General features: G+C 52.3%; 14 protein-coding genes across 14 annotated transcripts; 7 read left to right on the top strand and 7 right to left on the bottom strand.

The window, feature by feature from the left end:
* Positions 1–318: 318 nt before the first annotated feature.
* CKM354_000174700 (uncharacterized protein) lies at positions 319–1,629 on the bottom strand (the record flags this gene model as incomplete). Its single annotated transcript, XM_044796879.1, has 3 exons — positions 319–1,002; positions 1,059–1,265; positions 1,321–1,629. 3 exons carry the CDS (start codon positions 1,627–1,629, stop codon positions 319–321), a joined length of 1,200 nt encoding a protein of 399 aa, XP_044652814.1.
* A 1,080-nt stretch (positions 1,630–2,709) lies between these two features.
* Positions 2,710–4,754, top strand: CKM354_000174600 (uncharacterized protein; the record flags this gene model as incomplete). The annotated part of the gene is made up of 2 exons (XM_044796878.1): positions 2,710–2,736; positions 2,826–4,754. 2 exons carry the CDS (start codon positions 2,710–2,712, stop codon positions 4,752–4,754), a joined length of 1,956 nt encoding a protein of 651 aa, XP_044652813.1.
* A 59-nt stretch (positions 4,755–4,813) lies between these two features.
* On the bottom strand, positions 4,814–5,572 carry CKM354_000174500 (S-adenosylmethionine-dependent methyltransferase; the record flags this gene model as incomplete). The annotated part of the gene is made up of 1 exon (XM_044796877.1): positions 4,814–5,572. One exon carries the CDS (start codon positions 5,570–5,572, stop codon positions 4,814–4,816), a length of 759 nt encoding a protein of 252 aa, XP_044652812.1.
* A 463-nt stretch (positions 5,573–6,035) lies between these two features.
* CKM354_000174400 (uncharacterized protein) lies at positions 6,036–6,559 on the top strand (the record flags this gene model as incomplete). Its single annotated transcript, XM_044796876.1, has 2 exons — positions 6,036–6,360; positions 6,441–6,559. 2 exons carry the CDS (start codon positions 6,036–6,038, stop codon positions 6,557–6,559), a joined length of 444 nt encoding a protein of 147 aa, XP_044652811.1.
* Positions 6,560–7,511: 952 nt separating this feature from the next.
* Positions 7,512–8,699, top strand: CKM354_000174300 (uncharacterized protein; the record flags this gene model as incomplete). The annotated part of the gene is made up of 1 exon (XM_044796875.1): positions 7,512–8,699. One exon carries the CDS (start codon positions 7,512–7,514, stop codon positions 8,697–8,699), a length of 1,188 nt encoding a protein of 395 aa, XP_044652810.1.
* Positions 8,700–9,932: 1,233 nt separating this feature from the next.
* On the top strand, positions 9,933–10,407 carry CKM354_000174200 (uncharacterized protein; the record flags this gene model as incomplete). The annotated part of the gene is made up of 2 exons (XM_044796874.1): positions 9,933–9,995; positions 10,060–10,407. 2 exons carry the CDS (start codon positions 9,933–9,935, stop codon positions 10,405–10,407), a joined length of 411 nt encoding a protein of 136 aa, XP_044652809.1.
* A 407-nt stretch (positions 10,408–10,814) lies between these two features.
* On the top strand, positions 10,815–12,611 carry CKM354_000174100 (uncharacterized protein; the record flags this gene model as incomplete). The annotated part of the gene is made up of 3 exons (XM_044796873.1): positions 10,815–11,255; positions 11,311–11,458; positions 11,509–12,611. The coding sequence occupies 3 exons, from the start codon at positions 10,815–10,817 to the stop codon at positions 12,609–12,611; spliced, it is 1,692 nt and encodes a 563-aa protein (XP_044652808.1).
* A 65-nt stretch (positions 12,612–12,676) lies between these two features.
* On the bottom strand, positions 12,677–14,195 carry CKM354_000174000 (uncharacterized protein; the record flags this gene model as incomplete). The annotated part of the gene is made up of 3 exons (XM_044796872.1): positions 12,677–12,721; positions 12,778–13,998; positions 14,121–14,195. The coding sequence occupies 3 exons, from the start codon at positions 14,193–14,195 to the stop codon at positions 12,677–12,679; spliced, it is 1,341 nt and encodes a 446-aa protein (XP_044652807.1).
* A 457-nt stretch (positions 14,196–14,652) lies between these two features.
* CKM354_000173900 (uncharacterized protein) lies at positions 14,653–15,654 on the bottom strand (the record flags this gene model as incomplete). Its single annotated transcript, XM_044796871.1, has 1 exon — positions 14,653–15,654. The coding sequence occupies one exon, from the start codon at positions 15,652–15,654 to the stop codon at positions 14,653–14,655; it is 1,002 nt and encodes a 333-aa protein (XP_044652806.1).
* A 1,247-nt stretch (positions 15,655–16,901) lies between these two features.
* Positions 16,902–18,543, top strand: CKM354_000173800 (uncharacterized protein; the record flags this gene model as incomplete). The annotated part of the gene is made up of 4 exons (XM_044796870.1): positions 16,902–17,072; positions 17,125–17,421; positions 17,472–17,771; positions 17,827–18,543. 4 exons carry the CDS (start codon positions 16,902–16,904, stop codon positions 18,541–18,543), a joined length of 1,485 nt encoding a protein of 494 aa, XP_044652805.1.
* A 311-nt stretch (positions 18,544–18,854) lies between these two features.
* CKM354_000173700 (AAA family ATPase VPS4) lies at positions 18,855–20,231 on the bottom strand (the record flags this gene model as incomplete). The annotated part of the gene is made up of 2 exons (XM_044796869.1): positions 18,855–19,545; positions 19,603–20,231. The coding sequence occupies 2 exons, from the start codon at positions 20,229–20,231 to the stop codon at positions 18,855–18,857; spliced, it is 1,320 nt and encodes a 439-aa protein (XP_044652804.1).
* Positions 20,232–20,564: 333 nt separating this feature from the next.
* Positions 20,565–21,097, top strand: CKM354_000173600 (tubulin-binding prefolding complex subunit YKE2; the record flags this gene model as incomplete). The annotated part of the gene is made up of 3 exons (XM_044796868.1): positions 20,565–20,818; positions 20,881–20,941; positions 21,050–21,097. The coding sequence occupies 3 exons, from the start codon at positions 20,565–20,567 to the stop codon at positions 21,095–21,097; spliced, it is 363 nt and encodes a 120-aa protein (XP_044652803.1).
* Positions 21,098–22,574: 1,477 nt separating this feature from the next.
* Positions 22,575–23,414, bottom strand: CKM354_000173500 (uncharacterized protein; the record flags this gene model as incomplete). Its single annotated transcript, XM_044796867.1, has 1 exon — positions 22,575–23,414. One exon carries the CDS (start codon positions 23,412–23,414, stop codon positions 22,575–22,577), a length of 840 nt encoding a protein of 279 aa, XP_044652802.1.
* A 733-nt stretch (positions 23,415–24,147) lies between these two features.
* CKM354_000173400 (uncharacterized protein) lies at positions 24,148–25,065 on the bottom strand (the record flags this gene model as incomplete). Its single annotated transcript, XM_044796866.1, has 1 exon — positions 24,148–25,065. One exon carries the CDS (start codon positions 25,063–25,065, stop codon positions 24,148–24,150), a length of 918 nt encoding a protein of 305 aa, XP_044652801.1.
* Between the last annotated feature and the right edge of the window lie 25 nt (positions 25,066–25,090).

The raw sequence follows: 25,090 nt of genomic DNA, 5'->3' as shown, positions 1-25,090 counted from the left end.
CCGCATGTATATCAGCATTGTACACATCGACGCTGCGCGTTTTCATTACCTTTCTGGGTCCACTCCAAAGCCTTTGGCTCATGCCTGCTGCCAAGTCAGACGATTGATGGTCTTTCATGCAAATCACAGAGGCGGGGAGCTCGAGAACGTCGTCAAAGGGGCCGGTAGGCGGTTGAGCTACACCTTCACAGGAACCAGTCATCAGTACTATCAGTGCGGCAGGCCAACAAACAGCGAGAAAAGTCTCTACAAGCCAGACAATATCATACGGAGGTAGAACATTAAGCCAGTTTCATGTGTTTATCCAAAACTAACTATCTACTCCGCGTCAATTGGAGCCTTCGGCGGCGTATCGTTGACCTGCACACCACCCCTCTTCTTATGCTTCGAATCCGCAAATGGCAGCCTCCAGCCACCCTCATCCTCCGGAGTCGCGAGCCACAATCGCATCAGATGCCGTCTTGGGTGCGGCGGTGGGTAGTCCTTGTACGCTGTCCTCGAGTGCAACACATGCGCATTAGACAAGAATTGGATATCTCCAATATCCAGAATCATGTGCAACGACAATCGCATGCAAGTGTCCTCCAGCACTTGTACTGCCTCCGCTTGCTCAGGTGAGAGCGCTGGGATGATGCCCTTGTCGGAGAAGCGAGTGAGGGACTTCACGTAGTAGGGGTCCCATTTGCAGTATACGCGGCCGTCCTTGCCCGTTTCGATGTAGAAGACGGGTTGTTTGGTGTATGGCTCTTGACCGACTGAGACTTCTCCTTTACGGTCGAAGTACCAGTTTGGTGTGCACAATGTCTTGACGACGTCCGGACGCTCTTTCTGAAGGGTATTAAAGACGTGGTGCACGCTAACAATATCGGATTCGCCACCTTCGAGCGACTTGGCGATGCAGAGGAGTCCTACGATGTCGCAATCGTCGGCGTGGAAGAATTGGCGGGCGGTCGTGCGGTAGATGCGGACTTTGTCGATTTGGGTCGGGTCGGCGCCGGTGTCCTGTGTACGTGCGTCAGTGTGTGATCCTTCATTTCGCATTGGTTACCAATGCTCACCTTCACGTGGCCCAAGACGTGTCCGAGACCATTCTGCGATACAAAGTATCCAAGATATGTTCCCAGACCCATGTATGCGACAGCACTCTTGTGGTTGCCCCATTCTTGGACAGGAAAGCCTTTGAAGAGGATGAAACCCTTGCCGTTCAAGATCTCCTTGCGCATTGGCTCTAGAAAGTGTGCCATATTGGGAAGCGGGAACTTCGCCTGCAGAAAGGCATCAGTATGTCTATTTATTGGCAGTTGTAATACCTCTCTTTACCTTTGTGATGCCCGTCATGGGTGTGCCAGACGCCAGAAAGTCATCGGCAGCTTTGCTGACCTCTGCGATCTCCTCTTCACTGAAACGATGGACCCATCGCTCTGGGTTGTTCTGGTAATCTTCCGCTTTCCATACTGTTTCTCCTGTGATTTCTTGAGGAAACTCTTCGTACGACTTGAGTTGGTCATATTCGGGGTAAGTCTGTCCTGAAGTTTTGATGCCGTCAGGGAAAATAGATTTGGAGGGGTTATCGTAGCGGAAAACGGGCAAGTCAGCCACCGGCTGTTCCACTAAGGCTGTGGGAGCCATTCTGGATGTCTAACGATTTATGACGAATTGCTCGGTCTTGACGAGTCGACGAACGTGGAAGGGCAGACGTAGCTCTTCAGCAGTCTTGAGTGAAGTGTAAAACAACAATGCAAGACCGTAAGTGAGTATAGAATCCATTTGAAGACAGATGACGGAGCAGCTTTTATATAGTCTGTCGGCGGCACACGCGAGGGACGGACGATCGCGAAAGCTCGTTGCGTCAGAACGAACAATTCTGCGCCTGGGCAATGCCAGGTACAGGTCAAATACAGTTGGAGCAGTGACAATTGCGTGCTGGGCGACGATGTCGCAGCGAATGGCAACAAGAGCTCGCGGGCTGACGTGCTTGGGTTCGGCGGGGGACTTTGCGCACAGGTGCATGGTTCGGGACATCGTCTAACTAGCCCTACGGAGGTACTCGAGACCCCTCCTTTGATAGGCGCAGAGGCAACGGTTGGTCGGGATATGGAAATCTTGGCCATTTCGGTCGTTTTCGATGCCACTGGGAGGGCGCGACGCGGCTGGCAATCACCGCAGCAAGCGATGATCATCGTCGTTCGAAGATCTTCGTGCGTGCGTGTTGCGTGGTTGTCGCATGCCAGGGCGCTCAAGCGCGAGGTGACGAGATGAACCTTCATGTGCTTCACTCATATCGGCAGCGGGAAGTTTCCGAGCTTGTGGATAAGTAGTCCTAGAAAGGCAAGCCTGGGCAGGAGCGTTGTGACAGCGGTTTTGGCAGTACTTGCATGTGAGAAGGACAGAGGCTCGATATATGTAGAGCTCGCGTATACAGCCTTCGCTTAATCAGTACTTGACGTTGCACGCTTGCCTTCTCCACTCCCTGCTCTGCCGTCGCAGGTCACGGGGCATGCTCCTCGGCACCGGTGAGTGGTGAGTGGTGAGTGGTGCAGGCGGGAGAGGCGCAATCGGCTCTGGAGCCTCTGGTCCATATGCGTGGATCCAGATCGCCATGTCATAGCACTGCAGGTATGCTCATCGCGTAGCTACGCGATGAAGCTGAACCACCACCGCCACTACCATCTCGCACACAGCAGATCGGATGCATAGAACTCGCCCGCCATGACGGAAATCCAAGTGAGCATCACGGTTAGTCGCAGCATCATCTCCACCGCTCGGTAGCACATGCGGGCGTGTCGGCCCACCGCGTGAGAGACTGACACATGCGCCTTTTCTAGTCGTGTCTGGATGCCACCAAGCAGGCCTTCCACGACGGTTCGGCCATCCTCGACAAGATCAAAAAGAAGCGCGCACTCAAACGAGCCCCACCTCCGCCGCGACTACTCGAAGAGAGCATAGACCAGGCACCCGATGAGATCGAGAAGGAGAAACAGAGAGGGCTGGCGCGATTCGGCAAGGCGTTCCAAGAGGGTGACCACATTGCAATTATCCAGCTCCAGCAGGTGACGATCCAGCTGCAAGCGAGTCTGTTGGAAAAGCTGCGCAATGCTGCATTTGACGATGACCACGCGATAACAGACTTCACATATTTGGTGGACGCGGCAGATGGCGGGCGGGACAAGACGATCGCAGTGCTGCATGAGTTCAAGCAGAGGTTACTGAATGGCACCTCCCGCGAGGATTTCCACTCGCCCTCGCCGAATTCAAGCAAGAGCAACCTGACCGTGCAGTCGCCCGTCCAAACCCCACCTGTGCAGACACCGCCTGTGGAAATAGCGCCCAAGACGCGGACGGAAAGGACGCTGTCGCAACCGCTACAGCACAAAACCCTGCCCAAGCCAGCCGAGACTGGTAACCTCAAGAAGCATCCAACGTGGTCACGAGATTTCAGCGCATCGGGCTCGGAGGATGGAGACGCTGTGCCAGGTGCAGACGAGGTTGTGGAGCACCGACACAAGAAACGGAATTCGCTGCTTCACTTCCTTAAGCACACTCGGACCAACAGTTCGACCGACAAGCACTCTTTGTCTGGTGCTATTGCAGAAGAGATACCACGCTCAAATGGCAACGCGACACCAGCAGGACAACTGCCGTTCCGGCCTCCCACTGACGATAACACCGCGCCAACATCGAATCCTGCGGGCGGGAATAATCGCGATCGCGCTGCAACGACTAGCTCGAATTCTGGAAGCACCGCACGAGAGCCGCGATTCACGTACGAAGAATGGGAAGACAACCCGTCTGAGATCTGGGGTGCTCGCCCTTCTCATTTGGACCGAAGAGAGACTGTGGCTATTGCACCACATGCACAGAAGGACGACGATCATCCCAATGCGCTCAATCGACAAGTCTCGCATACCAGTTCGGGACAGCCGCCCAGCCCAGTCCTCACGAATCGCACCAACTCGATGGCGCCGTCGTTCGCCAGCTTCGGCGGCGCGATGGCCGCAGGCTTTGGCGCCCCACTGTATCCAAGTGCAACGCAATCATCGGTAGCAATTGTCCAGCCTACCCCTGACAATGACTACCTCGGATTCTGCAAAGCCGCATGGAAGCTGCAGAACGGAGATAAGAAGAACAGCTTTGCTGCGCACAAGCAGGTGGAGCCATGGAGTCGACATCCCGGAGCCTACGCCGCAGCAGCTTCGTACCTTGCCTGTTCACATGGTAAATGCGCATTTAGGTCAAACTTCACCCATCATGACGTTGACGTTATCTGGAATAAATGCTTCACGATTGAAGCCAAGGGCGTCAAGTTCCGATGGAAGTTTCTTGCCAAGAGCCATGTGATGCAGAAAGTTGTCGTGAAAGGAAACTACTCGTTCAAGTGTCTTTTCTGCGCCTTACAAGGTCTACAAGGCGGTGGAGGCGTCTACCATGGAATTGACTACTACCTAGACCATGTTAATGAAGCACATCGCGGGACGAGGATGAATGAGGTTGTACTGTACAAAACAGGATGCATCATCGACCGTGTGGCGGAGGACACCGAAGACTTTGATGTCAATCTATGGCCCGCATCCGCAGGTCCCAATACCTCCGAGACAGGTAGGAAAGGCACCGAGTGGTTGAACGACGATCTCATGATGGGTGACCCATATCGAGAAGGACGGGACGATTCGATGTTCTCGGCGAACGAGCCTTGGAACGAGGGCCTCAGTGACTTCCACTACCGCGGCGAATTCGATCGAACAGAACTGGAGTGATTCGACATCTGTCAGAACTTGGATCACATGAGTTGTCGCTCGCGCGGAATGGCATTCTGCTACGATCGCCAAACACGAAGGATGCAGAGCTTCTCCCAGCCTGCAGATTTTCCGCTCGAGGAGATTATCTCCGCTTGCCACGAGCCGGCGACTGACCAGCCTCGTACGCGCGTGGCAACTTCTTCGGGCTTGTTCTGCTTGCAAAGTAAAATATACGCGATGCCACGATCACTCAGAACATCCGTGAGTTGGCCAAGCAATCGATCTGTCGTTTCCATACCATCTGCACCTCCGGCATAAGACAAGGACAGTAAATGCGAATCTCGATCGAAGCGGTCCATATTTGAAAGCGACTTGTAGTCAGATTGGTCGTTCCATTGCGCTGGCAGCTCTTCTGTTGGCACGTATGGCGGATTAAAGATGACAATGTCTATGGATTGCGGCCGAAGACTGGTCGTCAGGTCGCCACATACGCTGTCGAGGAAGTGGCCTGTCTTTTCGCCAGCTGCATCCTTTACTGCGCCCTTTACAGTCTGCGCAGTCGCGGAACAAGCGAAGGTGTTAATGTCGATTCCAAGACTGGCCACGTCGGAACGGCCCAGGATGTGATGCGCATTGGCTGTCGCGAACGCTAGGACGACGCCAGATCCTGTCCCGACTTCGAGCACTAGTGGTGCATCGGAGTGCGCTGGAAATCGATCCTTGAGGAATGCTGACTCTCCTTCTGATGACAGAGTGTCCAGCAACAAGTACGAGTCCTCAGCTGGCTCGTAGATATGATCGTAATTGACATGAGATGTTGACGGCGTGGGTAGCATGGCGCATCAAGGTTCTTTAGATCTTTGGATGGTGAAGCGTGGTGGAGTCACCTTTACGAATCAATAGGATGTTTACCATGCAGACAGTAGAACAGTCAAGCAGCTGAAACAGAAATACCAAGCCATACCTTGTGAATGAAGCAGACTGTGCTTTATCTTGTGCCCGGAGACGCTTGCTAACGGCCCTTGCCTCCGCGAACTGCTCCTCCAAAGCACGTTCGCTCACTCTAGGTCGTGCTTCGGGTGGTCGCGACAATGGTGTCGATCGTGGGGATGGTCTAAGAAAAGTGTCACGGCCGGCATGTGGGAGCTTTTCTGCCGAGGCGAGATCAGTGATGTCAACATTTCCGGGCATGCTTCAGGTCAACTTTTGTGCTTGCCATTGAAGCAACAAATCCATGCATCTCACATTCCCTTTGCCTGCCTCTTCATAATCTTGTCCCGCCATCACAATCGAACAGACATGTTTCGTCAAAGCTCTCGCCTCCTCGCAACGCCTTCAGGCATTGGCGCTCAGAATTCCGGCCTCAAACGCGTACCTCCGGCACTTCTTCCACCGATCCCACTCTACCGTCGCATCCTTCGAACGCATCGCAAACACTTGCCGAAGGAGATGAGGCTACTAGGAGATGAATACGTGAAAGCGGAGTTCCGAGCGCATCAAAAGATTGATAACCCTGTGCACATTGTTGGGTTCTTGACCGAATGGCAATCGTATGCTCAGCAGATTGAAGGAGATGCATGGAGAGGAGAAAAAATGGATCGAGGGAAGGTGGATAAGATGAGTGGTGAGTAAAGCGTTGGATTGAGTGATGGTTTGATTTGGGAAGAGCATGGGCTGATAGCTTTGTGTTTCCTACTGCGATAGATGAACAAGTTGCCCAAATGTATGAACTCATGCAGGCCATTCGAAAACAAGAATTGGAGGATAATGACCCGGAGTATAAACCGCACCAGCCGCCTGCAGCACCCGAGCCAGAGAAGTAAGGCGGCAAAGGATCTTGTCGCACAAGTATATCAGACTGGACCGGACAAGAGCGGACAGCTATCTGCACATGCCAACTCAACAGAGTTTGAAGTCAGACAAGCACAAATCGTACGCATACCATGATGGCCCTCAGGAGCTGCCGTTCATGTATCCTATGCTTTCGTGGAATACGATCTGGCAATGGACTTCATGTCAGCAATACAGTATCTTCCAGCCATCCACTGCAAATAACCGCCACAGCAAGCCGGCTGGACTTCCTGGAGACGACACACCTCATCACCAGACGCGGCATGTTGTTGGCAGGGCGCAGGTCGCCTGGTGTCGAGAGACGCCAATATGGCATTACTGTTCTCGGAATTGATGTGTGCTTTCTCATGGGGAGCTTGCTGCAGCATGCGCTAAACTGGACCAATGTCAGGGTTCAGATCCTGGGGAAATTTAACAACCGTCGGGATTATTGAAGGGCACTTATGTGCATCGCCCACACTTCGCAAGATGATATGAGCCTACTCGCTGCCTTTCCCTCTTTTCCCCCGCACTTTCATGAGTATACTAAGATCAAGACGTCGTTCATCTTGGTCTGTGAGATGGCCAGTGTTCTCTCCAAACTCTAAGAGCTCTCATTGGCTACGGCGAATGCCGGCGCGCGTTGCTGGGAGGCTCTCACACATCATAGGAGATGTTCTTGTTGTCAAGGCACCACTTTACTAGCATCTTAAATCCCTCACAACGCACCACATCCATTCGAGCGCGTGATTAAAGGGATGCGTCACGACTTTCTCTCTCCATCTGAAGCACTATGCCATGGTCCGCCCAGCAAAGGATGAGCGGGCAAGGCATCCACGCATGCACTAATGGAGGCTGAGTTCGACGCAGACATACTTGAGTCGATCCAGCAGCCGTTCCACATTCCGCTTTCTTACAGAAGGCGACGCCCTGCGCAATATCGCAATGGCCAGTACAACGAAGGAGAGCGCATTTCTTACCTGCTTGCCCACCGAGATACGCATCCGAATCTACGAGCACTTGATCGGAAATCGAATCATTCACATTGCAAGCTCTCCGTTGTCGTACACGAGTGCCCGGGTGATCTACACCGTGTGTACAGCTGATCAGCATGGTGAAGACGAAGCTTACGCGCTGAGCAAAACCTGGACTGCAGTATCCTCTGACCCCGACCCGCTGCCTGACTGGGAAGAAGTGCACTATTCTTCGGGCAACGGAACTTGGCTCAAGGAGTATGCAGCTCGTCATGTACGCTGTCTCAGATTGCTCAGGTCATTTCGCTACCAATACTACGATGCATCCTTGTACAAAGCCAACGAAAGCTATCCTACAGAGCATGATATACCTGAGGGAACATTGCCGCTGTACCAGCAACGCTGCATACAATCAGTCTGCCCACCCCTCACTGAGCGCCATTATGGACGCAGGCCGTGCCCTCATCAGGCAGACCTTTCTCTGCAATTTGGCCATCCGTCCGGCAACTCATTTCGACAGCTTCATTGGGATTCCTTCCTACATCTGAGCAATCTCCTACGGACTTGTCGGCAGATCTATGGCGAAGCTAAAGAAGTTGCGTTCACAAGCAATACCTTTGCACTTCACGTCAACGATTCCGACGACCTGGCTGCCATATTTGACTCCAGCAACTTTGCATCTTGGCAACGGGCCGCGATCCACAGCGTAGCCATTGAAGGTCATCAAAGCACGGGCACTCCAGCCGTCCATCTTCAGCTCATATCACAAGCAAAACCCCTGTTACCGGGCTTGCGAAATCTCGCGATCAATATTAACTGCCCGCGTGGAACCGACCTTCCCGGATGTGTGCAAGAAGACGCGCGAAGGGATGGTATACAATTGCCCATTGTGCCAAACGCGACAGTGATCGTTGGCCACGATCATCCTAGCGCTTGGTGGCCGCGTGTCGAGCGGCGAAGGCAAGCGATGCAGGTGGAGAGTCTACTTACTAAAGGCAGTCTGTCGTCGTGCGACAGCGATTCAGGTCAAGCAAGCTTGGAGCATGAGAATGATCTTCGAGGTGAAGCTGACCTTGAAAGGCAGCTGGAAAGGACTCAAATCCCAAAGCTTCCATGGCCCCGCGGTCCTGAGTACATGGCTCATGAGATGTACAATTGAGCGACAGACGCAGGAACTTGAATGCTGTTGCTCATTCATTTCGACGAAGTGCGGGTAAACTCGACGCAGACGAATGCTGGCATCATCGACTCATCACTGGGAGCCTGACACTCGCAGCTGATGCTGCCCATCGTCAGATGGTGTGACTGAGGTCCATTCGTGCGTAATGTGCACGGATTTACAGACCACATGCTTACTCTCTTCGGGCGCATCACCATCTAGGCCCTGGGGCCAACCGGCCACTGAGAGGGCCTCGCCCGATAAAGTCTCTTTCGAATGTCGCCCAAACTGGCTTGTGTGCCCGAGAATGGTAAAAGCGCAGTTCTCGGATATACTGGTTGCATCATGGTGAAGGACACGTGCTTGGCTGACTACGATCACCCAATATTTACCATCCGAGGCACTGAAGGAGACTGGGGACGATTATGCTTGTGAAAGGATACTTGAGAGCGACATCAAAACTCTGATTGCAGGTCGAGACCTAGATTCAAGTCGATTGCACGAATAGAGAAGTGTATGCAGGCACCCCACCAGTCATAGTGGCATGGCCAAACTTGGAGCATCCTGGCCCCTGCCAAGGTTTACAGGCTGACTGGGGAGGTGTTTCTCTTTGTGCTGGGAACACCTAGAGCTGACTGCCAAGAAGCATCATCGACTCTCCGAACTGCTTAGAGGCGAATGCCAAACTGAAAAGTCGTTGCGCAGAATATCAACCTGCAGCTCTCCGGATCGTTGGTTGCTTGCGGTCAGCTCTCCGTCAGCGTTGACCACTGGCATTCCGTAGCCGCTGCTTTGACTGACGGGAACAGCCACCAGAAGCCGCTCAAGGAAGCGACATGTAATCAGAAGTTCACAGGTGCGGTACAATCGACACTTCCAGCCTTAACCTGTGCAGTACAGCTCTCGATCTGTCAAACTTTGTCCGTCATCCCAAGCTCGCCTCGCAGCACGCAAGCGACAGAGAGTGCCTAGTTCCTGGCTTACGTAGCTCTCAGCTTCGAGCTCATGGTAGAGCTACCCTACAAGATACTCAAGAGTGGTATCATGAGCATCCGACGGACGCCGACTTGGCTGGAAGAAACGCTGGCGGGCGCGATATAAGTATCTCGCTACTATCCATCGACAGGCACTCGTTGGCACTACTAGCTCGCATCCGGACCGCGAATCTCATCCACAGAATCTCAGAGCCCTTCGAGACTTCCTGTTCAGCGTTTCAATCTGCCAACAAGCATAATGCACTTCCAAATTACCACTATCTTGGCAACCCTGACCATCGGTAGTGTAGTGGCTGCTCCGGTATCGAACTCTACTATCTTGCAATCATTTTTCTTCACAAGAGAGCAGTTGCTGATCAAATTAGATCGCTGATGCAGACACCACCATTCTTGGAGTACGCGACGCTGAAGCTGCTGCGATCACAAAGATTCACGCCGAAGCTGCCGAAGCCCATAATGCTGTCATCTTGAAGGCTCGCGAAGAGGCGGCTCAGAACGGCCGGTACTACCAGGCCGTCCCTTATTATGGTGGATATGTGCAAACCACGGCCGAAAAAGGTGAAAAGGAAAGCACGTTCTTGCTTTTGGGCTTGATTCCCCTTGGCAAAACGGTGGAAGAGACTTCTGGAGTCGAGACGACCGCCGGCGCCCAATTTGGCAACTACTATTATCCTACGAGGAAGGACAGGCGCGAAATTCCATCCATCGCTTAGGTTCTCGGGAAAGGCACGTGGGAGTAATGGGATGGATTATCACGAAGGCACGAACTTTAATGTAATGTCATGAGTATGGGATGAGAATATGAGCCAACGAAGGATGTAATGACAGTGTATGAACCCAATGAGTACTCAAATGTATATCATATAATTGATGTCTTCACATTGCACAATCATCACCAATCAGCCAGTACACACATATCTCGCCTGCCCATTCCGATTTCGGCCAAGCGTCGGCCGCCATTGTAGATCTGGTCCAGCACAGTCTCATAGCACGCCATCGGGACCACCAATTAACGAGATGGCCCTGCAGCCATTCCCAACTTCACACACATTTCGCCAAACAAAGCTTTTTCCCTCCAGCAATGTGCATGTTGGCACAAGCTTAGCAAGACAACATCAAAATGAGTGTCCGCAGCCATAGCGATGACGCTTTGAGGGACGGCACCGCCAAGAACGGACATGCGATCTTATCGGCCAGCGTTCTACCAGAAGACACGACATTTTCTCGAGCCGGCCCAGCACCTCCTGCAGACCACGAAGCGGATTTTGTCACACGAAATGAAGACGAAGATTTGAATCGTGGACTCCATCAACGACATGTTTCTCTTATCGCTATCGCTGGTGCGATCGGTACGGGACTTTTCCTCGGTTTGGGAGGAGCGATTCAGACTGGAGGTCCTCTCGGTGCTTTGCTGGGCTATTTTACTGTAGGATGCATCGTGGCATCTGTACAGTTTGCTCTGGGAGAGGTCACGGCTCTGTTGCCTGTCACGGGCAGTTTTGTCCGACATGCTGAGTTTTTGGTCGATCCTGCTTTAGGGTTTGCGATAGGATGGAATATTGTCAGTTTCTGAGTCTTCATCAATGTGCGTCATTGCGAGTCTAATGAGTCTATAGGTCTATGGCAACTGGTTGAGTATCCCTGCGGAAATCACAGCTATATGCGTGCTCTTCCAGTACTGGACAGATCTGAACAGTTCCGTTTGGATTATTATCTTCATTATCCTGACGTTTGTTGTTGGCATGTCTCTGATTCGAGTCTATGGTATGAATAAATTGAATGGCGATATCCGACCTGGTACTGACGTTTGCCAGGTGAGGTCGAGTTCTGGTTCGCTCTGCTCAAGATCTTCTTCATCATCTTCCTCATCATTCTGGGCCTTGTCATCGCTCTCGGCGGTGTATCTGGAGTGGACCGAATAGGATTTCGATACTGGAAAAGTCCTGGTCCTTTCGTTGAATACATCGGAACTGGTTCATGGGGCAACTTTCTCGGCTACTGGGCAACTATGAGTTCTGCCGTCTTCTCGTTTGCTGGAACGGAGAGTGTTGCAATGGCAGCTGCTGAGACCAGAAATCCTCGACAAGCGATTCCAAGAGCTTGCAAGCGAGTCTTCATTCGAGTTGCCGTCTTCTATCTGCTCGCAGTCCTCGTGGTTGGCATGCTTGTTGCAAGTGACGATGAACGTCTTGATAACCAGTCTGGCACAGCAGCGCAATCGCCGTTCGTCATCGCTGCATCTGCAGCTGGCATCAAAGCGATTCCTTCTGTGGTAAATGCGGTTGTCATAACGTCTGCTTGGTCGAGCTCAAACCAGGCTCTTCTGGCCGGTACTCGTGTCCTCTATGCCCTTGCACTGAAGAGGCAGGCGCCGAAGATCTTTTTGAAGACCACTTCGTGGGGTGTGCCCTATGTCTGTGTCCTGTTACAGACATTGTTCATGTTCTTGGCGTTCATGAGCTTGTCGAGCGGCGCGCTAACAGTCTTCTACTGGTTCCAGAGTCTGGTGGCCTGTGGTGTGCTTATATCCTGGATCACCATCTTGGTCAATCATCAACGTCTTCTGCTTGCCATGAAGAAGCAATCGATTCCGTACTCCCTGTTGCCGTGGCACAACTCCTGGACGAGATATTCCACGCCCATCTCACTGGTCTTGACTGTTGTTATTCTCTTCACGGCCGGATTTCCGAACTTCACCAGAGGGAACTGGTCTTCTTCCGGTTTTGTGTCTAGCTACCTCGACATTCCGCTTGTGTTGACAGCATACACACTCTGGAAGCTCTTCAAGAGGACAAAGCTCGTCAAACTGGAGGACATACCTCTGAAGGAAGCTTTTGCGGAGATTGACAGGAAACCAGAAGAGCCGGAGCCAGTTCCCAAAGGTTGGGTCAGGTTTGTGAGTTTCCTGTGGGATTAAAGTTGTTGACAGCATCAAACCGTTCTGCAAGACCATCGACGTTGGCAGATTCTTCCTCTTTATTATCACCTGACATTCGTGCAGCCAAAAGACGTTCGTGAACTCTGCGTCTGTCGTCATCGTCCGTGAACAATCCAGCATTTTGATGGCCAGTGTACTTCATGACCTCGCTTGGTATATTTCCAAGCCCACCGTCCTTCTTGTGCCGTTTCGGGTCTTCCATGTAATGAGCAGTTGTAAGAGGTTGCGCGTCGAGCGGCTCGATCTTTGAGCCTGGCTTAAGCGCTGCAGCAGCTCTTCCGTCTCCGACTTCTTCGTCCGCTAGGCGAATGAGCTCTTCGTAGCGTGGGTCTGTGAAACCAGACAAAAGCTCTGCTACTTCTCCGGCCAACGTCGAGCCGTACTCTTCACCATACCAGTAATCGTAGCCGAGAGGATTCAGCAAAACACCCCAGAACATCAGCGCCAGCAAAGCTACTGAATCCTTGGCTTTCAGTGCTTTTACAAAGTCGTCCCCAGCCAACGAGACCCATGATAGCACGAAAGCGCGATATTTCATCTCCAGACATGTCGCTGTCAGGTATTCCAGCCACCAAAGGCCATACTTGCAAGCAAGATATTCGCTTGGCTTGGACTCCGGATTGTCTGGACCAGGTGCTCGAATCTCATTGATCTCTGCCATGATCTTGAAAGCCTCCGCAAAGCGTCCGCTGTATGCACTTCTCGGCAGCGTCATCATATCAGGGACTTTCCTGAAAAGGGCATGTGCTTTCAAGACCTCAGGCTTCTTCATGACCACAACCGACATCCCTCGAACGAGCTCAAAATGAATCAAAGTGTTGTCCAGCATGCTGCCTCGCAAAGCAGGTTGAGTCGAAGAAGCCAATGCGAGCACCATGAGCAAGATGCTGCAGTACAACAGCGGGTCGTGAGACTCGTCATCTGGATCGATGTTCGTCAAATCATTCCTGAAGCGGCCGAACGCGTGAGCCTGATACTCGAGTGCCGTACTGATATGCTGCGTCGACTCATGCGGATTCTTGTGCGCCATCTCAAAGGCCGTCAAAGCAAAAATGCTGCTGAGCAAATAGTCATACTTCATGGCAACTTCTGGCACTTCTACGCGCCAGATCTCTCGGTCGTCAGAGATTTCTGATACTAGGCTTTCGAATGTGCTCGTCGACCAGCGATGCATGAGTCGAAGTTCGTCCACATGGCGTACTATCGGTATTGACTGAGAAGCTGTACTGGCTTCTGAGGTTGAGTCTGGAGACTTGGACGAGGAGCTGTCTCTGGCAGTGGCACCACGATTCGCGATTGCCACGAGATCGGGCCATCTGCATTCGGTGCCACGAGAGATACAATTTTGGCATACCGGATGCTCTTCCTAGGCAGAATTAGCTTTGTTCCAATCATGATGCATGGCAAAGGCAGAGTCTGCTGTTTGCTTGGTACAGAGTTCTGCAGACTCAACAGTGAGAAAGTAGCCTGGGATACGCCATAACTTACTCCACATTTGACTCTACGCTTCTTGCACATAAGGCAGCCATGTCTCGACTTCAGATGAGAGCGTCTTGGTGGCATCGTTTGTCGTGGTCTTCGATGATTAGCTTCGCAGAAGACTGCAGTCACAGTCAGTGTGCGCGACTTCACGCCTCATAGACTGTGAATGTTTGGATGGTCAGCATCGACGACATTCGTGGTCTTGCTTGGATGCAGCGCGAGTGTTCAGCCGCAGCTCGGCGTGCAGCAATTCGGCACAGACCCTGCATCGTGTTCGGCAAAAGGACAGCACCACGCGCTCCAGTTTTGCAATCTTTATTCACGCCTCGTTTGTTGGAATATGAGATTTGACTATGTCTCGTGCCTGCAGAATTGCCTTCCCAGTAGCAATTCTGCCCGCAAGCGTCGACACATCGACATCATCCTGCCCACTGCACATGCCCTGTCAACTACGAGGTACTCCATTGTCAACAAGTGACCAAACCTTACCGCCAAACACTCCGTATAGATTCCGTGCCCTTGTATATCGACCAGGCCCTCAGTGCAGACAGTGGAAGAGTGGAGTAAAAGTAAATGCTGTATCGTCCTCCTTGTCATTGCACTTAATGATCCGAGCATCGATGGTGAATGGCGTGCAGCCAGCCGCATAACCGTCGGCGCACGCAATTTTTCCTGGTGCCTGACCACTTGCATCTACATAATAACACTCTTTCTGTCCTGGGATACGGACTGTAAGATTCTGAGGGTAAGCATCGTCGAATTGGGCTTGCTCGACAGCGAGTGGAGGTCCGACGTCACACATCGAGGAGTTGAATCTTCCTGCGCCGCCGGCCCAATATTTCCTCACTGGTGTTTTATCGTTTCCCTTGGGTATCAATTTGACATAGATTTCGAATACCACTGTTGGTGTAGGAGACGTGGACGTGGTTGTTGCAGTTTGAGATGCTGTGTCGGTTGGATGAGTTGTAGTTTGAGATGCTGTGTCGATTGCGTGAGTCGCTGGAGATCCTGCCACAGGGATGAGAGTAGCACCTATCGTAGGCGCGCCGCAACCGCTTGTCACGTTGCCATTGACTTCGGTCACAGTATAATAAGCTAGCGTCCGCTCATGGTCACATGTACAGAAAACAGCTGCTGTCCAGGCGGACTGCGAATGGCCCGATCCTGGAGGCGTTGTTGCTGTGAAGGTCTCGCAAGACGTGGGCTTACCATGAATAGTGGTTATAGGCATGTACGCCCCAGGGCCGGCGGTGCCAGCAGTCTCGTTCGGGCACCAGTAGACTTTGCCACCATCCGTTTCCTTCGATCCAGCGGGGTCACGCGTTTGTCCTCCGTTGCAGGCGCACACTGTCGCACGACTTGTGTAGAAGCTGCCAGATTCAGTCACAGTGACGTTGTTCACAGTCAATGAGCATTGTGTGATTACCGGCGGACTAATGGTCGACGCAGAGCTGCTCGTTTGAGAGAACATGGATACGTCAGTAGTCGAAGTGGTTGAACTGTTTTCGACAGTGCTTGAAGTGGCGCTGTCGATGGACATCGCTGCACTGGTCCAGAGTACGGCCATCAAAGCAACTTTCGTAGATACACACCGCATCTTCACAGACGCAAGTGACCTGAAATCCTGGCAGAGCCGAATTCTCCTCCGAATGATAGGAGTCTGAAGGCACTCAGGTCGTAATCTTCCTTCAGGTCGATGGTAGAGGTGAAGCAGTGCTGTTGTGCTTCTGCACAGTGGTCGAGTCGGCGTATCTGCGATCTCGTCGAGGCTGTCGTGCACTGCAGCTGTGGATCTGACAGCAGCAGTGTTGATTTTGACAGGTCAGCAAGTCAGCGCACCAAGGTCTTTGAGATTGTGGACGTGGGTAGACGAGGCGGTTGTCGGGGCAGAGTGTTACGACGAAGAGAATGTGTGCAAGATCAACATTTATGGCCATGATGGCTTCAGTTTTCATCCTTCACCCAATGTGTCACGCGCGACCAGACATCGCTCAGTTGAAGAATCTTGAGTGAGGCTTGCTGTAATGTGGTCGTGGACAGGCAAGAAACAGCGAGGACCTTCCGTTTCTGTGGCTTTCCGGGGAGAAAGATGAAGTTGCTTCGGCACAAGCATACATTGGCTCGGCATGTTAGCCAAAGACAGGGTCCCGTAAGAGGCAGCGCGAATGTTCAATTTGATCTTCCAAGTAGATAGAGATGAACTTGGTGAGGTATACGGGAAGAGGGAAGGAGAAATGCCGATATGGGGGAGATGAGGATGGGTCAGTGCTCGCTTCGGGCCGTCGGAACCAACTCCAACACCACTGCAGTCGTCTTAACCATCACGTCTCACAGCCTGCCCATTGAGGTCGATCTTCTCTTTTTCGGTGTGCTATTGATCATGGAAGATAGCTTGCCAGAGTACTGCATCAGCAGGTGATCGGGCATGATCTTCGGTGTTTCACAACCCGCGTAGGACAACGAGTCGTGGAACTGGCCAACGTTTTCCAACCGCACATTTAGGTCAGCTATTGGCTTTGCACACGCCTCGCTACCACGCGATACGCGAGCTTGACAAGTCAGTTCCCTGGGACTGCCATTATGAATCGCAACGGCTTTCCTTTCATGCAAAAGGGACTTGTGAACTGCTTGATCACAATGCAGCACACTTCGCGCGACGCAAGGAGTATGTGTAGCCGCTTGAGACGACACGACTCTTCACGCTTCACCGGGTGATACCAAGACTTCGCCCCACTTCCCACGAGCAAGAGAAGAGTACCTCGAGGAAACGCTCGAGGGCGCGAAGAGATGGGATGGGTCGCTCATGCGACCCCGGAGCTCGACAAAGAATCACGATGGCGCGCGATCTTGGCCACGACTGTGGTCTTTACAGTCTTGATGATTGGAGTCGTTGCGCTTCGCTTCTGGATTCGTCGGCGCATACTGCACAAAGAAGACTGGCTGACGCTGGCAACGATGGTACAATTTTCATGCGAAATGTGTCACATCGAGGCTAACCCATCGACTATAGTTTGTGAGCGTCATCTACAGTGCCGCAGTGATCTTACAGACACGTTATGGCCTAGGTCTGCCTGTGGATCGCCAGCCGCCACAGAATTGGCGCAACTACATGCTGTCCAACTATGCCTCACGTCCGTTCTACATCTTCGGCTTGGCCGGCTTCAAGTTGGCTTTGTGCATAAGCTACTTGCGCATGACCAAGGGCAGTACGGATCACAAATACAGGCGCTTCATTATCGGAGTGGCTGTCTTCTCGACCTTTGCGCACTTGGTGTTCGTCATGCTCTACCTGTGCCAATGCGTTCCGGTATGCTGCTTCTAACATTTCGCATATCGTGCATGCTAACAGAATGTCAGATTACGAAAATGTTCGATAGGGCAATTATTGGAGAATGCCTGCCGTTTGCACCGCTGAACTACTCAATATCCGTCGTGGTCATCATATGCGATGTTACGATATTCCTTCTGCCTATACCTCTGATACAACGATTGCATCTGGAGCGGGCAGTGAAGCTTGGCTTGACCATCGTCTTTGCCTTGGGTCTTCTGACGACGGTATTGTCGATCATGCGCGCTTCTCAGATACATCGCATAGCATACGAGGATGGCGACACCAGTTACTTCGAGATCAGAAGCGGTCTGGAATTGAATATTGGCGTAAGTTGCCCTCTGCTCGTAACGATAGGTGCTTTGCTGATTACTGAATGACCAGATCATCACATCTTGCCTCCCAGTACTGCGACCAGTGCTGCGTTTGGTACCGCGCAAGATCATCTCGATGCTTCCGTTCGCCTCGACCGGCAACGCGCAGGAGACTTCCTCGCATGGCGGCGTAGAACTATGCGGCGATTACCCTGCCACCCAGACGATAGGAGGCAGCTACAGAATGCAAAGCCAAAGTGGGCGAAGCTGGCGCAGCCACAAGTCTCCACACTGGTTCAGCAAAAGCAAAGACCAGACGATAAGTTCGGCGACCCGAGAGCTAGAGGAACTCGATGACTACGATGAACTACCCAGCCGGCGAGCAAGCACCATCCAAGTGCCTCACAGAACAGCATCGCGCCAATCCACATCGCGTCCATGGGAACACAGACACAGTGCAACGAGAGCAAGTCTGATGAGCCAAGATATGAGCATACTTTCCAACAATTCCGACAGCGCCTCGCAAGCGGTTATACAAGGAGGCGGAAGACAGAGGTGGGAGCAAGCCGATGGCAGTGGACGATGGGAAGGCTTTGGAGGAGTAATCAAAACGGTTGAGCTAGATGTAACGAGCGTGCCGGCCACGCCCTCGAACAATACTGGTGCTGGAGAATTTGGGCGAGGTCTTACGAGAAAGGATGAATGGGAGGAGACATTGCCTCTGCCCAAGCCTCTAAGATCACGAGCTACGAGTTCGGTGTCGAATGTCGGCAAGGAGAATACGTAATGTTGATAGTATCACTAAAAGTATTTTGGCCTTCACTGAGACCCATTCCGCAATCTCGTCTCCGTCTGAGGCAGCAAGCAGACATGCGTCCAGAGGGGTATTCGACTTAGGCGACACTTTTCCAAGTACTTAAGGTTCATTCCCTGTGCATGCGTGAAAATGAAAAAAGAAGTCGGATTCAATGTCCATAGAATTTGTAACTGTTCATCATGACACCGCGCTCCTGGTAACGCTCATCGCACCTCGTACCTCGAACGCCATATGCATCCACCATGTATCGTTAACGCATCATGCACAATACCCGGCCCTCATCATGCTCCTTCACTGCCAAACTCCTTTGTCCATTCCGAATTCCTGTCCAAGTCCTCCTTGCTGACAGTCGGTCTTGAGGCTTTGATAGCCTTGACGAAATCTTTGACTTGAAGAGGAGGCTCAAGCAGCTCTTCTGTCTCTACCTGTGTCCAATTCATTTCCATCGCGCCAGCATCCCCAGGACTGCACGGTGTCAATTTGTTAAGCTTCGCTCCAGTTTCCGGATCATCGATCTGCACTTTCTTGTAGTGTGTCGCAGTTTGAATTTTCCTCACAGGTTGCATGAGCGCATCTTGTACAGCGATGGAGATATCGGATCCAGAATACCCTTCGGAGTATTTGCCGAGTGTCTTGTAGTCCTCTGGAGTCAGCTCGCATGGGGTGCCGCCAACTGCCAGTTCGAACATCTTGCACCGTGCCGGGAAATCGGGAAGAGAGATGTGCACTCGTCGTTGAAAACGTCGTCGGATAGCAGCGTCGAGTTGCCAGGGAATATTTGTTGCGCCGAGAATCAAGACACCCTTGGAGTCGCGCCCCACACCATCCATTTGTACCAGCAGCTCAGTCTTGATACGACGCGAAGCTTCAGACTCTCCTTCGCCTCTGGGTCCACATAGCGCGTCAATTTCGTCGATGAAGATGATTGAAGGCTTGTTCTCGCGCGCAAGGTTGAAAAGTTGTTTCACAAGTCTGTTTGTTCAGTTAGCATTCGCCCATCGAACTCCTTTTAGTGGCAAGAGAACATACCGTTCTGACTCTCCCATCCACTTGGACACCAGATCTGATGAAGACACACTGAAAAATGTGCTGTTCGCCTCTGTCGCCACTGCCTTCGCGAGATACGACTTTCCTGTACCAGGTGGTCCGTACAGCAAGATACCCTTCCACGGCTGCCTCTTCCCTGTAAACAGATGCGGAAACTTGATCGGCAGAATAACAGCCTCCTTAAGCGCCTCTTTCGCTCCCTCCAGACCGGCGACATCCTCCCACTTGATATTCGGCTTATCTGTCAAGATGGCACCAGCCAATGCGCCTCGCAGCTTCTTCGAGTCGGCATCCTGCTCGTCGTCGTCGCCTTTTGCTTTCCCACTTCCGTTTGACGCAGAGCCATTAGCTCCCATCGCAGCAGGTTTTCGCTTCCCATCTTGTTCAGCCAAGTGGTTCTTCAGCTTCTCTGCACGTTCCATGTACTCTGCCGCCTTCTGTCTGATCATTTCCTTTGACTTCTGGTTCTTTTCCCATTTGAGCGCGAGCATGAAGAGTTCGAGGGCAGAGTAGTATTGTTGGTATGCCTTGTCATAGTCGCCGGCAGTGTCGAGTTCTATGGCCTTCTTGACTTGCTCTATCGCGCGGCCGAGGAAATCGGTGTTTGACATGGTGGGTTGTTGATGTTGCTGCTCGAGGCAGCGGACCGGGGAGGAGCGGTGCTACGAGGCGGAAGCCAGATTGTTCCAGAAGTCGATGTCGATGTGTGTGTCAGCTTTTCATAAGCGTTCGAAGGCCGTCGAGATATTGAGTCTGTTACTCTTCTAGCGCCGAAGTCGAGACCAGCACGATGTCACAGGCGGAGCGAAGCGAGATGGCGGGGAAACAGAAGCGGCAAGTTCTGCCGATGTCGCAGACTTCACTTCAGATTGGAAGACGACAATTCAACGTCACGAATATCAACCATTTTTCTCAATAGTTTCACCTCGTCAGCTCTGGTCAACATGGGAGATCGCGCAAAATTACAAGCTCTTTCAGACGAGTACCAAAGTCTACAAACACAACTCAGCGAGCTCGTCTCCGCGCGACAAAAACTGGAGTCACAGCAGCAGGAGAACAAAGGCGTGCAGAATGAGTTCAAGGGCCTAGCTGAGGATGCGACAATCTACAAGCTTGTCGGTCCAGTGCTGCTCAAGCAAGATACGACCGAAGCCAAGAGCACCGTCGATGGACGACTAGAGTTCATCGAGAAGGAGATGTATGCCTCGTTGCCTTCGTTTTGCGGCCAAATTATAATTTGTCACTAACATCATCTCGCAGTAAGCGATTTGAGGAGAGCATCAAGTCTATGCAAGATAAGAGCGAAAGCAAGAAGATGGAGGTACGTTTCCCCGCATGAACTATCTCCAGCCGCTGCGACGGGCAAATGCTGTGCTATCTTCGCCGCCTCACTGCAGTCTCCTGCGGCAATGTGCTAATACTTTGCCAGATCATGCAAATCCAGTCCCAAATGCAGCAGGCTCCAGCTTCTGCTTGAGACCTGATGGCCTAGTAGGTTTTTCCCTCCTGTGCGGTCTTCTGATCGGCGCCACCTGTGGCACCCTACTACGCGATGCCGGCAAGCGTTCCGAAAGATTGAGCCACATCAAATGCTCATACAAAGTGCGGGCCTCGAGAAATTCTGGTACCGACGACCGTCCATCTGAAAACTGTGTCTTGAAACAAACAGCGGCGGGCTCTTCCACCACGAGCGATCGCGCGCGGATCCGCTCGAAGCTATTCAAGGCCGCAGCTCGGTGTAGGGGAGTATTGGCCATACACCCTGACCATCGATGCTGCCAAACGCACAGCTGGCCAAGCAAGCTCCTGAGGTCCAATATTGTCTCAGGGCGTGGCTCAGATCGGTCCTCCTTGACCATCTCGGCCCATCAAAGACTCGGTATAGTCAGAGAGATACACTACAATAGTCGCGTCTACCAATCACTTTTCAGATGCCAATCTCTCGTACTAAAGATGCAGCAGCTTTCTCCAACTAGTGGCCACGACGAATCGACGAGTGGGACGAGATTAACGTCCTTGGAGGTGCAGCGGAAATTGAAATATACCATCCGCATAGCTTCGTACACCCAGCAGTAGGGTCTCGCAACATGTCTCAAGTCACGTACCACTTATGCGTAGATCACGCTCACTTGACTTGACCAGTTATCAATCAGACACTCCGATGATGATCAACAGCAAGTTTAGCCGACATAGCTGCCAAGCATCAACATCAATCAGCCGCTCGACCTCGAAGGCAACAACATCAATGCACAACAACTGACGCACCGACGACAAACATCCACTATAATCCAAATTATAATACCAAAGTCTTGCTAGAATCAGCCTCAGCTCACCATCCTGTCAAGATTAGCCCCCTAGAGCACATCGACAATGCCAACAGCATTCATTTCCGGCCCTCTCGATATAGACCAAGCCTACTTCGACCAATACTACCGTTCCCGCATCGACACCGCCATAGCTGAATCTCATAACTTCATCATAGGCCCTGTGTCCGGAATCGATACTCTCGCGCTGTTTTACCTCACTTCTCACGACTCCGTCTCCGCCGCTCAGATTTCAGTTTACATGACCTCCTGGGAAGCACCTCTCCACAACCTCCGACTCTCAGAACTAGGCGTCAATCAAGTCATATTGGGATCAGATGTCGTGACTACGCGAGAGCGGGATGCGGCAATGACGAGAGACAGTGATTATGATATTTTGAGGTTTCGAACAGAGAGGGAGTGTAAGGAAGAATATGGAGGAGTCTGGAGGCCGAGAGTCAGCAACACGGAGATGAATTGGAGGAGGCGAAGAGGAGAGGGAGAAAAGGTCGCATATATAAGGCATGTCAGAGAGAGTGAGAAGAGTGGGCAGAATAGTGGCGAATCAGGCTGGCAGAGGAACGACGATGGAGTTGAAGTCTGTGATGGGGAGTGTGATGGCCATCGAAGTTGAAATTATCGATTCGGGAACTATGGTCTCCGCAATATCGAAGCAGGATTCAAATCATCCATTTCGAGGATATCACGTTCCGCCGCCCCAACATCAGTATTATGCGGACCATCCCACATCAGCATCTCGCCCTCCCTTTCGCTCTCGCCGGACTCTCTGGCTTCACCTACCTCATGGGTCTGATATGTCAATGCCTTTTCGATCGCCTCAGCCATTTGCCTTTTCTTTGCGCAAGAGAACCCAGTACCGCCGAAATCGTCCTTTCCCTGTGGCCCGATCACAACCTCCACGCTCTCAAGCGAGGTTCCAAAAGCCAGAAGTGTCGTCAGAGACTTCGCCATACATTTCCCCAGCGTCAACTTCAACCTCTTCAGGCCGGTTAGTAGACTTGCGGTCTGCTGGTAGCGGTCTTGCATGGAGAAACCATACATCCCGAATCCGTATGCGCCGAGACAGAAACCAGGGTCGTCAGCAAAGACGTGAACGCCCTGCAGGAGCTTGCGCTGTGATGCAGTGAGAGCCAAGCGCAGAAAAGCGTCTAGAATCCCAGGCTTGAAGAAGCTGAAAGTGTTATCGAAGAGAAGGATCGGCGCAGCTTCCCGACAAACGGAGCGGCATGTTCGAAGGAGGGCAACAGGCAAGCCTTGCTCTTCCGAGCTGTACTCGAGATCAATATTTTGGGGCGAAGCCAGACATCTGTGGTGCCGCTCAGGATATGGAGATAAATTTGGCCCCTCTTGGGTGAAGTCTGACTTAGTACCAGCGTAGGTCATCGCATCACTTTCCGGGACCTGGCAGATGCGACACATCAAACCCTTGAAAGGTTGGACTTCTTCTGGAAAAGCCGCAAGAGCAAGCATCTCTTGCTGTGTCAAGGGGCTGCTTGGTGCCGAGAAACGAGGGTCTCTGTAGGGCGTGATGTTGAATGCGAGACATCCATCTTCGCTGGTAAAATTCTGCCAACAGATGTGGAGGTTCCTGCCGCCGAGAGCGTGTTTATATATGCGAATGCGCAGTTCAGCTGGTAGTGCGAAAAGTAGACAGTTGGCTTCATTGTATGCGGTCCTGAATTTCGTCAGGTACGCGCGGTAAGTGTCGTGTCAATTGGTCGCACACCTCGACTCCTTTTCTGCCGCACTTCTGCTTGGGTTCACTATCTTCGCACGTTCAAGCCGTTCGTGGCGTCTTCTGGCCACAAGGCGTCTTGCAAAGTCTCTCTCATGTTCTGTTATGTCTTGTCCATCACCTGCATCGTGATCTCGAAAGACTTGCCTCAAGGTGGTCGCATCCATCGCAAAATAGGAAGCAAATCATTACAGGCGACCATGTTGCTTATTATACCTGCATCCCACTTCGCACAGAGGAGAGTCGTTCAGATCGTGCCTGCCGTCAATGTCTTCTGACAGTCTGACATGCCAAGGATACCGTTGTTTAGTAGTGAGACCCTGGTACGGCGCGGAGATCCTCCTTGCATTAGAGGCGCGGATGCGAGCGGCTGCAGGGCACAATTCCCACGTGAGAACTTGATCCACGTCCACATGGTTCTTCATGGCCCCTGGCACGTCTGTATACGTCAATTGGATAGACAGCAGCTCAAACACCGTACTTCTTGGCGAGATATGCCTCTCTCTTCTCCTTCATCGTTGCGCTACCCATCACCGATGTCCGCGTTGTGCGTGCTCCCGGTCTTGGTGCAGGTGGTGCAGGTGGTGCAGGCTCAGCTTGAGCGGACTTCGCCTTGGGATTGCGAAGTTTGATTGTGGCCTTGGGTCTCTTGTCCACTTTGGCTGCTTCTGCCTTTCGAACCTGAGCGGCTTCAGACGCAGAGTTCGGCTGAGTGGCACCGACTTTGGTCGAGTCTCGAGGAGACAGCTTGCGCTTCTTCGGCTGGGGAAGAACACTCTCACTTGTATCAATAAGGGAGTCGACCCGCTTCACCTTCGCGCTCGCCTCACTGGTCTCACTCGCTGTCTCCATCTTCTCGGACAGCGGCTGAGCTCTCTTCTGCGCCCTCCACTCCAGAACGTCTGTCCAATTTGGCCTGGAAGGAGCCAACGGGTTGGCCCAGTTCACCTTGACAGTTCCTGCTGGCAGCTTCCATCCATCAGCCAACATTGCATGCTTCCAGATGTCCAACTCCTGTTGTTTCGACCGAAATTCAGCCAATGTGGCATCTGTGTGGTCATCAAAGACTCCGGTCGTCATCATGGCCCGATCCAGGGCACCAGGGGATCTTGGGCGGCGTGAAGGCTGTTCGGGACGCGGGAGAGGCACTTGTCGAAGAGAGAGGCTGATCCTCTCCTCCTGGTCTTTCTCCTGTCCGCGGCCGCGCACGCGCGCCAGAGCTTCTGCCAATTCTTCGCCCTCCAAGGCATCAGATCCGTCGTCGAGGTCAGAATCCATCACTCCAGTCTGCTGAGCGACCTCCCATCTGGAAGGTAGCATGTCCTTGGCGCGGAGAGGGCGGGTGAGAGAGGTTCTCTCGCTGCTTGTGCCCATAATGGTAGCCATACTTACGCTGGTATCTACGAATTGC

Source organism: Cercospora kikuchii (assembly GCF_019650295.1).
Source record: "Cercospora kikuchii DNA, contig_00001, whole genome shotgun sequence".
Taxonomy (NCBI): domain Eukaryota; kingdom Fungi; phylum Ascomycota; class Dothideomycetes; order Mycosphaerellales; family Mycosphaerellaceae; genus Cercospora; species Cercospora kikuchii.
Note: the sequence above shows the minus strand (reverse complement) of the source record. Positions and strands in the feature narration are given on the sequence as shown.